Source organism: Akebia trifoliata, chromosome 4, assembly GCF_017979445.1.
Source record: "Akebia trifoliata isolate Shusen 1 chromosome 4, ASM1797944v1, whole genome shotgun sequence".
Lineage (NCBI taxonomy): Eukaryota > Viridiplantae > Streptophyta > Magnoliopsida > Ranunculales > Lardizabalaceae > Akebia > Akebia trifoliata.
Genome location: NC_141378.1, coordinates 4,381,011 through 4,394,031, shown reverse-complemented (window position 1 = coordinate 4,394,031; position 13,021 = coordinate 4,381,011). Strand labels below are relative to the sequence as shown.

The window sequence follows — 13,021 nt, the reverse complement described above, 5'->3', positions numbered from 1 at the left end:
TATCAATTTTTTTTTCGTTAAAAAGTAGAAAGAGAAACTCACTCTCTTATTTTATCTCACAATTTTTTTATTTTGTAAAATATTTCAAATTAGACAGTCAATAGTGACTACTTAGAGTTGCTCTAAGAGATGGATATCAAACAGTTTGCTGTATCTCAAAAATAGCAAAATCTGCTCAACGTGTACGTCAATGAGCGCTTGAACTACGATAAGATTGATGAGAGTATACGGCATCAAACTCGGACTTGAGGAGAATCTTTAGAGTGGGCAACTCCTAACGCCAATATTATTTCCTCTTTAAAAGGCAAAGAAATCCAATATAGAAAGGCACTCAGCATCTCTCTCTCTCTCTCACCTCTACTATGAGGATATCTTGTTAAGCGAGAGTCACAACAGGAGCTTGTTCGTGAATCAAACATCACCAATCTTCAATTTTCGAGGTATAATCGAACGGTGTTAGATTCACGCACAAGCTCCTAATGTGCCTTTTCTGTTACAAGATCTCTCCTGATTCTCTCTCCCTTCGTATTAAAATATATATTCTTCAATATCGGCGCCACTTTTCTTTTTATCATTCTTCGATCTGACGATCTCACTATCGCTGTAACTTTGTATGTAGAAGTAGAACCATTGAAGCGAGAATGGTGGATCGAAAATGATTCGATTTGGTTCAGAGATTTATATGGAACCGATCAAATTGATGGTAAATATTTCGAAATTCAAACCCTAATTTTTTCCTATATATATATATATATTTTTAGTTGTTTCGATTAATTTTGCTTCTCATATGTGTGAAGTTTTGGTGTGTTTTTAGATCTTGGTTTGGATATTACTGGAGTTTTTTGAAAAAAAATAAAAATAAAAATAAAACCCAAACGAGTAGAAAGATGGAGAAAAAATTATTCTTCAATGAGGATTGGGACCGTCAAATTTCAATCTCACTCACTCTCTCTCGATCGCAATGGCGATGGATGTAGATCCATTGAAGCGAGCATTGTGGAACGAAAAGGCTTCGATTTGGTTGGGAGTTCTGTAGAGAACAGATCAAATTGATGGTAGATGTTTTGAAACTCAAATCCTAATTCTGTCTTTTCCCATATATTTTTATTTGTTTTCGATTAATTGTGCCTCTCATATTTGAGAAATTCTTCTGTGTTGTTTGTTCTCAGTCGTTATATTTCTGGAATCTGTGTTTTAAATTAAAAAAAAAAAAAAAAAAAAAAAACCCCAAAACGAGTAGAGAGAGAGAGAGAGAGAAAAAACATCACCCTTTAATGGGGATTGGACCGTCAAATTCACATTGAAGGTGATGAACCCCGTAAACCAAAGCTTAATTCGACGCAAAATCCTAAATTTAAACGCCCAAAAAGATGGAAATTTCCCAAAAAATTCCCATTAAAACAGGCTAAATCATGAGTAATTGGATATATTGACCCCTACAAAGAAGTCAGTAATTTAGAGTACTTTGAAGGGTATTTCAGTAAATTAGAATGACAGAAATTAAGGGTGTTTTTGGTAATTTACTATAACCGAAACCCTACTAAAAAAAACAAACCCTAATATGCTCAATACTATTTATACTACCTGTGAGGATCTGGAAATAGTAGCAATTTCTAAGAGATGAAGAAGAAAAATCTGTTTAGTTTGTCTTCTCCTCCTTTCTCTGATAACTTGTTATTTTTTTTATTGTTTATTTCATAAGTATTTAAGTTCTCCTCTTACTGTTAGTAGTTTTTATGCCTTTTGATGAGGATCCTTTTCTCTTGGGTCTTCCATGGAATGAAAAGGTTTTTACCATCTATAGAAGATAAAGAGGCTAAGATTTCACGCAGTCATTGAGTCGCTTCGCCCTTGTATTTTCCACAGGCGCAGTGAATTATTTCCTGCAAAATCTCTCTTTTGTAAAAAAAAAAAAAAAAATATATATTTATTTCTTGTTGATGGCATGAAATCTTTGAGACCTGATTATTTAATTATATCAGTTTTCTGAGGATCCCATCGCACAAGCTTAAGAACGCATTTAAAATAAATCTTATTTTGTGTATCAAAATAAATCCAATCTTTTGTGATGATTTAATTATTTTTGTGGTGTTGTAAATGTAATGGGGATGGTATCAAAACTCGTCCGAGACGTATAGCCCGAGTCGTCTCGGTGTTTGGGATGGACGAGATGGACGGACAAGTCAATTTTGAGTTTTACACCCATGATGGGGATGATGACTTATGCACTGGGCTCTGAGCAGTTAATCTGTGTCAATTGATGGAAATGCAGCCTAGAAAGCTATCTCTGACCCAATCAAAAAGAGCAAAAACTGAATCTCAATTGAATGGACCAACCCAATAATTTAGGGGCATGTTTGGCACCCTACTATTTACCCTACGTATTGTCCTACTGCTGATTTTTTTTTCTTATTTTGTGAGGATGACAAAAAATGGACTGACTACGATTCTTTACCTTGTAAACATGGAATTAGAATTTTCAGAATGGATTGATTTTTGATGACGATGATCTTTTCATCATAGAGATTATCATCACAAAAAATCAACCCATTCATGTAGGGTAACTAATAGGGGATGCTGAACATTTTCCTAATTTATATGTATAAAATTTTAGATGAACTACAACACTTTTTAAAAGAAGGAACCAAATGATTAGATCAAAGAAAGATTGACCTAAGCTATCCAATTTCAATAGAGTCCTTGTACTACCAAGAGATAATTTTAACGTAATCCATCAATTTTAAACTAGAGAGATTCTATTGACACACCAACTTTTGCTAATGTCACCCCTCAATTCATAAGTAAATCAATCATTAAAGAATTAGCACAAACATGGGGTGGCATTAGCAAAAGTTGGTGTGGCAATAGCAGCTCTATTTCTAAATTCAGTTAGTATAAAAATTTCTGGCATTAATATTATAGAACCACAGGGTTGGGTTCTCTACTGTGGTCTCCAAGTTTGATCTTTTGATTGGGATATACCCCTTAGAATTTGTGGTCTGTCTGATTGGATTCCTGGTATGGGACGAGTTTTAGACCGGAGTCCTAAATGAATTTCTCGCTAAGCCAAATTCACAGAAAAGCTCAAATTGATTAGTGATTAGGTTAAAAGCAGTATTACTTCAAACAATTTACTAAAATGTAAAGACCACACATGGCTGTGTTTATGAATTCGTGGCACAACATATAGTGCCACGAATTATTTGTGAATTCGTGGCAATTTGATTATCATGTAGATTTTATCACGGGGATCATACATATATATTCTCAAAAAAACTATTAATAATCAAAACCTCTCAGCTAATTTTCTCTAGTCTTCATATTTGGACGGTTAGTTATTAAATGTCTTTTTAAGTCTTAGTGCGGAAGCTTTATATCTTGGTCGGTGAGATTTTAGTCGGCCATAGGCCCACACCCTTACATCATCTAGAATGTCCCCATATCTTAATGCCAATAACAGAATAACAGAACAAAGAAGTCATAGATAGATGATCATCTCATCTCTATTTTGTTCTAGTTTCTTCATGGTTGAATTGGTTTTATTATTGGTAGCTTAACCTTATTAGAAGCTTAAACAACAAGTTAAATAGAGTGGTGACATTGACATTAATTTTGGATAAGGTTGTTAAACCAATGTTTATATACTTTATCCTTTTTATTTTTATTTTTATTTTTATGGATATAAGATGGTTCTTTGAAGATCCCAGATGAGTCAAAGTGATCAAATATCTACTAATTTTATAAATATCATCAAGGATGTTGTTGAAATCTCCTACACTTGACCACCTAATTGTATATGATGGTGTGGACCTGTCCACTTTGTGCCGCATGGAAGGATTATATTCAAAAGGGTTTCTTTTTCGTTGTTTATTTTAGTGGAAATAGTATTTTTGGACTTCTCTTTTTCCTCCTCCAAACATTTGACTAGTAGGGACGAAGCAACTGGCCGCTTAAAGCACCATATCTCGCCCAAGTCCTCGGGATACATGCAATCCCCCCTAACACACACACACACAAAAAAATATTATTCAATTAATATTAATAGGTACACCACAACCAAGTAAAGGGACGAATTGAACATTGTGCCAGAGTCATGATATATATTTCACTAAAGATTTGATACCTTATCATTTTGGATCATGATTTGGAATTATTCTTTCAAGAATTCTATCTCTAGTTTTAAAAAAAATCAGGAAATTATAACTCCTATTAATGTGTAAAAATGAAATTTACTCGTCATTTTTAGCACAAACATTAAAATGGGATTCAGGTTAAAAGTTACATTTACTATTTCATCTTTTTACACTTACGACCTAGCACAGTTAAGTGAAAATTGAAGAGATTTAATTTTATTGAAAATTCTTGGATGAATAATACATGAATCCTAATAGAGTATTTATAATGATTACATCAATCAAGACATGGAATTATCCTAATATAAACATTATAATTTATTAATACTTTCTAATATAGATTATCCTAATTGATATTGTTACATATATTATTTTTCGTTACTACCTTTATTTTGTGATGAGATATATTAATAATGATATAATATATTTCATTCATTATAATATGATGCATTATATTCTCTTATAGAAATCAAATTAAATCAATAACAAGTTGGTTTGTCTCGTGTGTTAAAAAAGCTCCAATCTTTAACTTGGGATGCAAAAAAATTCAAGAAAACGAATAAAAGAAAATAATAATAAATAAAGAAAATCATCAACAACACAAATAACATAAGTAAGTCTTATATGCTTTCTAAATAGAATCCAGATTGGATGCACTTAGCGTGGAGGATTGAAACCCACCCTCCTTCCACACCTCACACATGCCACATAGGCCATAATCCAAGAAACTTTTAAAAAGGAGATATTTTAGGCATCGATGTCTTGAATTGTGATATATGTGGTATGTGTTGAGGTGTGGGAAAGAGTTTCAATCCTCCACCCTGAGTGGGATTGGGACTCTTCTAAAGATCCACAAATAATGAGCGATTTGTCACTTCAATTTAGAATAGTGTATGACTTATCATCATCTATACATGATGTAGTGATGATTAGGCATGGGGATCATACACATATAGATAAAAGATTTTAATAATAAAATTCCGAATCAGGTCATCTTCTAGAGTCTTCATACGTGGACGGTTAGTTATTAATGTGATTATGCTTTTTTTAAAATCTTAACACACTTGGGGAAGCTTTATATCATTGTCGGTGAGTTTTTCATCCCCATGTCGGCATGTCTCAAAGCCAACCACAAAACTAGAAAGTCGTAGATCGTCTCATCTCTGCTTTAATTTGTTCTTAGTTGTTCATTGTTGAATCGATTTTATTATTGGTACCTTAACCCCTTCTTTGAAGCTTAAACACCCAAAAGTATAACAAACATTATTAAAAAGAAAAAGTTTGAAACAAATAAGGAGCTAAGGTTCTGGAATCTCGAGTACAGAGATTTAGCGTCTTAGTCCCTCCTTTCTTTTTTTGTTTTGTTTTTGTTTTAATCTTGGATTTTCCAACAATCCATCAAACATATTGTTAAGATGGGACAAAAAAAAAAGTATTCTTTTAAGGGAATTTGGAGGTTCTTTAACCATCTATTTTTGTGGAGAATCAATAGAAATATCTTCCGGGTATGCTCGCTCTTCCCATCTCAGCCATTGGATTTGTTTGATGGCGGCGGAATTGTCTTGGACGAGACAGTCTATTAAATTCAGTTTATTATTTTTTTAAATTATTTTAATTAAAATCTATAAAATTCTGATTGATTAGGCCGTGATTTTCAAAATATCCTTCAAGACATTTTGTTTATCTCATTAGATGATGTGAATATTAAGACACCGTGTATATTTGTATCATTAGTAGTTAGTCTGAAAGTCGGTTCAACAAGTTTTGTTGTGGAATCAAACACTCCCTATGCCTTACCAACTTAGCTAAGTAGACAACTTGGTCGTGTCACAGCAAAATGGATTGTCAAATATATTCTTATAGTTAGCCCATTTGTGTCGAGGGCATCCCTAATTTACAAAACTACTCTCATTAGTGCACGTATTACACAGTCGAGAGCCTATGAGTGATGTGAGGAAAAAGTCTATGAGCTGATTACACGTGGAGCTCTAAGTTGTGGCCCAATTAAGAATCAGACCTTTTTAAACCTTGGAGGATTGAGCCGACATTGTTGATTTGGGATATTTTTATAGAGTCAAGGAAGGATAAACCTATGTGAGAGTTGCATACTTGGTTACAAATTAAAGCTTAACGTTATTTTGAGTAGGGCTGGCAATGGGTATGGGCAAGATTTCTCTACTCGATTAAGAATTTGGATAATATTATCTGATACCCATTTACTCAAAAATTTGTAGGGTCAGACATAAATATACATCATATCCTACTTGATTACCCATTTACCCGGCAACAAAAGTATAATTTCACATTTTATATGTAAATAATTAATTTATTATTAAAGTAGAAAAAATTCAGATGAGAAGGTACAAATTTTGGTGATTCAAGAATAGGTAAAGAAATCGAATATGATTATCCACTTAAAATTTAGATCAAAATTTGAATTTGAGTATTATTCTAAAATTTGGGTAAGAAATCGGATATGGGTGTGTATGTTTCAATTCAGGTATGGAGTTAGTAAAAGTCTTACTCACCCTGCATCCGACCTGTTGCCAACCCTAATTTTGAGGTGCTCTATGATTTTTTATAGTGAGAATTAGACATACACCCAGGTTTTCAAACTCATGAGATATTCTTGACTTTGATATTCCATAAAAGATCATAAAAAATATTCGAATTGTCCCCGTCTTGAACCCAAAACCCATTGTCTTCAACTTCTGGGATTTTTTCTTTTTATTTTCGTTTTTTAAATCTCTTCAATTAAATGTATTTAACCTCTTCAATCTCTTGTAAAAAATTCTTGATTTTTATTTTTTATTTTTTAATAACCATCAGCTTCAAATTAACACAAAAAAAAAAAAAAAAAAATCATTGGAGGTTTGAAGGTTAATTGGAGAGAGAGGTGGAAGAGAAACATGGGTTCTCAGGAAAAACAAGAATATTTGACAAGCGGTTGAAGATGAGGGTATTGAAGTCATTTTTGTTAGCATCCCATGACAGTCCAAAGTAAGGGTATGTCACTAATTTAGCATAAGAGGTTCAAACCAAGGAACTATTAGAATAATAGGAACAATCTTCACGTTAGTTGTTAAATGTTCAGCTATATAATTGTAAACTTCAAACCATAATATTATTAATAACTCCAATACTTCATTTTCAACAAACCAAATATATGGCTGAAATAAGGACCCCTATGAAAATAAAGATGAATACTAAAATTACTGATTTGCCACCAATATTTAAATACTTCCTTAACCACCCCCATCAAGCCAAGCAAAGAAGGAAAAAAAAAAAAAAAAAAAATTCAAACTCAAAAGAGAATGCCCACGTCAGATATGCCACCACACCCTTCTATCCAAGGAAGGTTCAAGGTCAGCTTATCATCAACCAATCGCTTAAAACCCACTTCATCCCCATTCAAGTAGCATTTTTTAGGAGAACAACTTGAGTAAGCTAAGAACTTCCCTTCACCTTTAACCCTAATATTCACACTGATCTCAACTTCAATCCCACTTTGGTACTCCACTTCTTGAATGGCTCCTCCATTGTTAAACATGTTTGTTAGCCCAATTGGAGCAAATTTAATCGTGGGACCGAGCTTTTTAATTGGCACAAAGCTGAAAATTTCGAATGAAGATGGTTCGATAGTCATTTGAATGGCATCTGATTTAGGAGTCACCAAGTGTAGTTCCTCGGACTGGTCGCAGTAGACCGCATATTCTTCAGCCTCACCCATGTTGGTTGTTTCTTCCTTTTGGTCCCATTCGATGTCACTAACGTGCACGGTGCCAGACATAGGTTTGTAACATTGGGAGTAGCCTTTGATCCTTTGCTCCTTAGGGTCCCAACCAGCTCCTTGGCAGTTAAATGCACCGACGACACCTCCAAACTATAAAACCAATTATAAGTCATGAGCTTGCATTAAACATATATATCATAAAAATAAAACTGAAGGCGAAAAACTTGTGACCCTATAAGAACATTGACTTGAGTCGACTGACGGTACCTTGTTTAAATTCCAAATCTTGAGAGTAGTCTTGTTGTCAAAGAGAGGGTTCTTGAAGAGGCAATCTCTTGTAGGGAGAGCAAAATGTTGGCATTTGGGAATGGTTCCATCGGGGTACACCAACTTCTTTAAGAGATCAAAATTGTGCCCACCCACAGAATCACTTACGTAAACGGGTCCACCACAGATGGCCCTAGAACCCGCGTGAAACTTTGCGCTTTGGTGATCGGATTGAAACATGTCCCAATCTGGTTGTATGATCTGACCCATCCATAAGCTGTTATATGCACAATGGATCATATGGACACCTTGTAACCAGTAGACACCCATTGGATCCCCATTTGGATCTTGGAACCAGAAGTCATCACCTATAGTGAGACCAACATAATTAATTGTTGATTGTTGGACTTAATGAATCAAAATTATCAAACTGTAGGATGGTTCTATTCGACTTGTTATATTCTAGGTATGGAAGAATCTCTTTTATAATATCAACAAAATGTAACATTGGATTATGGCAAAGAATTGAATTCTAGACTCAAAAAAAAAAAAAAAAAAAAAAAAACCCAATAGTTTCTCTCAACAAAATGACTAAAAGTAGAGAATTGATTTTGATTTGGAATACTTGCCCACTCTTCCCATTGATATCTGCTTTGTCCCAAGGAAGAAGAAATCGTTGCATTGTTGCATACTTGAGATCAGTCCTGTTCCATTGAAGTTCTTGATCAAGGACTTTGTTAGCCCATTGTAATAAGCTTTTGCAAGCTCGACTCGCCCTCCATAATCTTCACAAACGTATTCGAGTGTCTGCATCACCCAAAACCGCTTTCATGCTCACATACATAACGTAAATACGTGTACATACATACATATATGTATATAGATATATATTGCATATATAGATAAATAGATAGAAGACGAGGAAGCTTACATGTATGACATCCACTTTAACTCCTGTTATTCCAACATTGGCAAGATAAGAGTGCATCGAATCATAAAAATCAATTGCTTGATCAGGATGAACAAGACCAATTCCACCTTCAACGATCTTCACTACAGCGAGGTCCTCCATTGTCCCATCAAGTCCAGGAGAGATTCTAATGGGAACCACGTTCGATTTAAGATGTGTTGCACCAGGCCTAACTCCACCCCAAGCACCACATAGAGCTTGCCACAAATAAACATCATCTAACCCTTTAAATTTTGTTCTCAAGTCCTTAACAAAAGCCTTCATCCCAACATCTTTTGAAGTACAGCAACAACTTCCACACCCTTCGTTCCCACCACTCGAAACACTACGACTACCGTTGTCTCCGTCAAACGCCTCGTTCAACTCTCGCTTCGTAACCTCGATCTTTGATACAAGCCCAGATAAATCAGTGAACCCTGATTTGATTGCTTTGTTGTGGGCCTTCTCTGCATGCTCGACCTCGATTGCCTTTGCGATTAACATCTTCGGTCTCTTGGGATCAAACGATGGGGAGTTTGCACTCATCATGGTCCCACTCTTATATTTCATAAACTTCTCACACTCCCTTAACCTATAAAGCCTGGCTGTCATCTGACTCCCACCCAAGACAAGGTTCTTTGCATCCTCGAAAGGATCCTCACCGTCCAAGTTAACACTTTGCCATCCATCGTCGATTATAAGGAACCTTGGTGGGATACCACCCTCGACAAATTCCTTCACTCCATGCCAGACACCAGTAGGTTCTACTGTCAAGTAGAACGCATCCCAAGTACACCAACCAAACTTATCTACTAAAGATGGGACCGATTTCTCCTCTAACAGCCTAAATGTATCGAGATGGACTCTAATTGCACTATAAGCTTCCCTCATCAAGTTATAAGGATTATTAGATATGTGAACATAGGCAATTGAACTAAAAGATGAAGATTTCACCTTACTCGAACCACTCTCTGCACAAATCACGACGTTCCCATCAACGCCCGGATGGAGGGCAGACCTGAATTTCCCTTCAATTAAGGGTAGAATAAGGACATAGGATCTTAATTCTGGGACATCTAAGAGTACCCATTGTGACTCCATTTGTAAATCTGACCCACTACTCCCAACCCACATAGTAGACCACCATGTCTTGAATCTGAAAATGCTAATAAAGTTCCTATCGATGAGTTTACCCAATGAGTTCATCAACCTATAGGACGGCTCATCTTTATTGAATCCAAGGAACCCACCCTTGTACGATATGGAACGAACTTGTTGAAGCAGGGGAAATGGAGCATCAGAAGAGTGACAGATAGAAGAAAAGGTACTTAAAGAGACATTGTTAGGAACTTCGGAGAGCAAAGTGACTCCTTCAACACTAAGCTTCCCGTCAGATAATTCGAAATATTTTTTAGTGTTTTTGGTTGGAATGACACCTACAACTGAGTTTTTCGAATTGGTCATTGGAGCCATGAACAGAGGAAAACAGAGGAAATGGTGAATCACTAGGCGTAAATTGGAAATTTACAAAATTCAAAATCTAACGACTTACGGAATTCTTGGTTTTAGGTTTGAATGAGCTATACAAGTTGAAAAAAAATAAAAATAAATAAACTAAAGCAGACTTAAGGAACTAGATAGATTTGAAATCAGGACAGATTATGAAAATCAAGAACAATAAGAAGTGATGAACCTCAGAAGAAGATGGCAAAAAGACATTCAAGAGAGATGTTCACTAGCATAGAAAGCAAGGGGGGAACCAAATTATTTATAGAGGGAAAAAAAAAACACTCGTCAGAACTCATGGTTGAGGCTATCCACCAAAGTGACAGTAAGGATCGATTGTACTAATCTCTAGGAAATCTGTGTTTTTTTTACTCTTATCCTAAAACTTCTTTTATGTATTTATCATGTAGGCATGCATGCATACATACATGCATACGTACATGCATCCACTTTTCTTGGTGGGTTTGTTGACATTAACTGATTTTATTTTTGTTTCTTCTTTGAATTTTTTAATGGTTTAGTGAGAAACTTACCAGAAAATTCGTGAATAAGAAGAGACAGAGTACACAGGAGAAAAAGTTGGGAGAATCACGTATTATGTTGAAGCTTCGAATGCTGAAATCATGGGGTGGGGAATGTAAATAACTATAAAGTTAAGCTCATGAAGAACTTGTTTGTCATGTTTAATTTGATTTGTCGTAAAACACAGTCACTCTAACTTAGTGAGAAAAACAGGTCTTACTAAGTCCACCGCCAACAAGACCTCGAGATTCGTAAAACAGAATCTTAAGATTTGTTACGAATAACAAATCTTAAAGTCGTGTAAGACATGCAAGGCTAGTCTGACTGCAGATGAGCCTTAGTAAGACGTGTAAGGCTAGTCTGACTCTTCCTTTATGATCTGTCCCTCTTATATTAATATATAATTATAATAATAAAAGAGTTCGGATGTACGCACACAGGGTGGAGGATTCAAGCCGTCCTCCCACACCCAATACACGCCACGATAAGGCCTAATTCCAAGGGTGCGTAAGTCTTGATTTTTAATACCTTTTTATTTAATTTTTATTTTTATGAAGGATAAGATTCTTCTAGAATATATTGAATGAGGCTAGCATGATTATTTAGTAAGATTTGAAATCTTACTAAAGGTTGTTGGGCCCACAAAGACAATAAAATTGGCAATCGAACATGACAGTCTTCTAAATTTCATAAAAAAACTCAGATTCAAAAGAAAATAATTAAAAAAAATTCCTTTAAACTTGATCAAAGGTATTGACAATGGATGACTACCAAATTCCAAAATTAAAAATTAAAATTCAAAGATGAATTTTAATTTTTTTTCAAGGCTCTTTCATTTCATTCTCTGATGTATCTCATAGCCTTCATTCTTTGATGAAGCTCTATGCATTACCGGTTACGTGGTCAACGATATATTTTGTTAATTAAAATTTTCGTTATATCTGATTTCATCATCTCCATCCACATTTTCGTTTTAGAACCTAACGCAAGTTGTTTCAGTATGTTTTAAAAACCAAACAAAAAAATTTGTCAAATTTGGTTGGATTGACCCGTATTTATTAAAAAAAATTACGATCTCCTAAATTATAATCATTTCTTATAAATAAATAAATAAAAGTTCTCACAAAATTCGGTTTATCAAATCAATTTTGTTAGGAATTCCGGTTGGACCGGTTTTCAAAACACAGCTTCTAAAGATGTTTAAAGTTAACACAAGATTCACCTATACAAAGTTAAAGCAAATTTAAATTTGTAGGCATGATAACCTGACACGCAAAACTGAAGAAAAATATCTATGATTTTGTGCACTGCCACATCTAGAACTAAGTTTTTGCGAGTCATTTTACCATTAATCTTAAATTTATCGATTGACAAAGGCGAGCCTCTCTCTCTCTCACACAAAAAGAGAGAGAATCAGTTACAGTCAAATGTGTCGAACCAACGGAATTGTTATCATTTGATTTTGCGTTATTTCCCTCTTTAGATTGAGTTCTTTGAGAATCATTCTTTTAAGTTCAAACAAATGAAATAAATCAGAGAGAAAACCTAAAAATGGAACAATATTTCAATAATAACCAACTTCCATTACTTGAAATAATGATTTTTAAAACCTTTTGAACCTAAATCAACGAAAGAACTTAGAAATTCTCTTCATCTTCCCAAAAGGTACAAGTAAAAGTTTAGGATTTCAATTTTAAATCGTTAGTTGTAAACTTATAATGATGTATCCAACTACTAATACTAATGGGATCAATTCGTCATTAAAAAAAAAAAATTGGTATAGATGCCTAAAAAAGTGGGTGCAAGTAAGCTCACCTTTTTTAGTTTTTTGATAGGTAAACCTGTTTAAGAGTTGAGACTTGAACCCATGTCTTTAACATCATCTTATACGACTTAACCAACTAAGCTAGC

The 13,021-nt window shown here is 34.6% G+C and overlaps 1 protein-coding gene, 1 long non-coding RNA gene and 1 other non-coding gene across 4 annotated transcripts; 2 read left to right on the top strand and 1 right to left on the bottom strand.

The window, feature by feature from the left end:
- Positions 1-160: 160 nt before the first annotated feature.
- LOC147403131 (uncharacterized) lies at positions 161-1,122 on the top strand. 2 transcript variants are annotated; one of them, XR_015177402.1, is made up of 2 exons: positions 161-703; positions 815-1,122. It is a non-coding gene; the product is annotated as an uncharacterized LOC147403131 (long non-coding RNA). The 2 variants fall into 2 exon arrangements; XR_015177403.1 differs by having other exon boundaries at positions 798-1,122.
- A 1,087-nt stretch (positions 1,123-2,209) lies between these two features.
- LOC147403130 (small nucleolar RNA snoR118) lies at positions 2,210-2,294 on the top strand. Its single transcript, XR_015178143.1, has one exon. It is a non-coding gene; the product is annotated as a small nucleolar RNA snoR118 (small nucleolar RNA).
- Positions 2,295-7,240: 4,946 nt separating this feature from the next.
- STS (stachyose synthase) lies at positions 7,241-11,581 on the bottom strand. The gene is made up of 4 exons (XM_086438599.1): positions 9,065-11,581; positions 8,763-8,940; positions 8,134-8,501; positions 7,241-8,016 (listed from the first exon to the last, which is right to left on the bottom strand). Exons 1-4 carry the CDS (start codon positions 10,553-10,555, stop codon positions 7,438-7,440), a joined length of 2,616 nt encoding a protein of 871 aa, XP_086294725.1. The 5' UTR covers positions 10,556-11,581; the 3' UTR covers positions 7,241-7,437.
- Between the last annotated feature and the right edge of the window lie 1,440 nt (positions 11,582-13,021).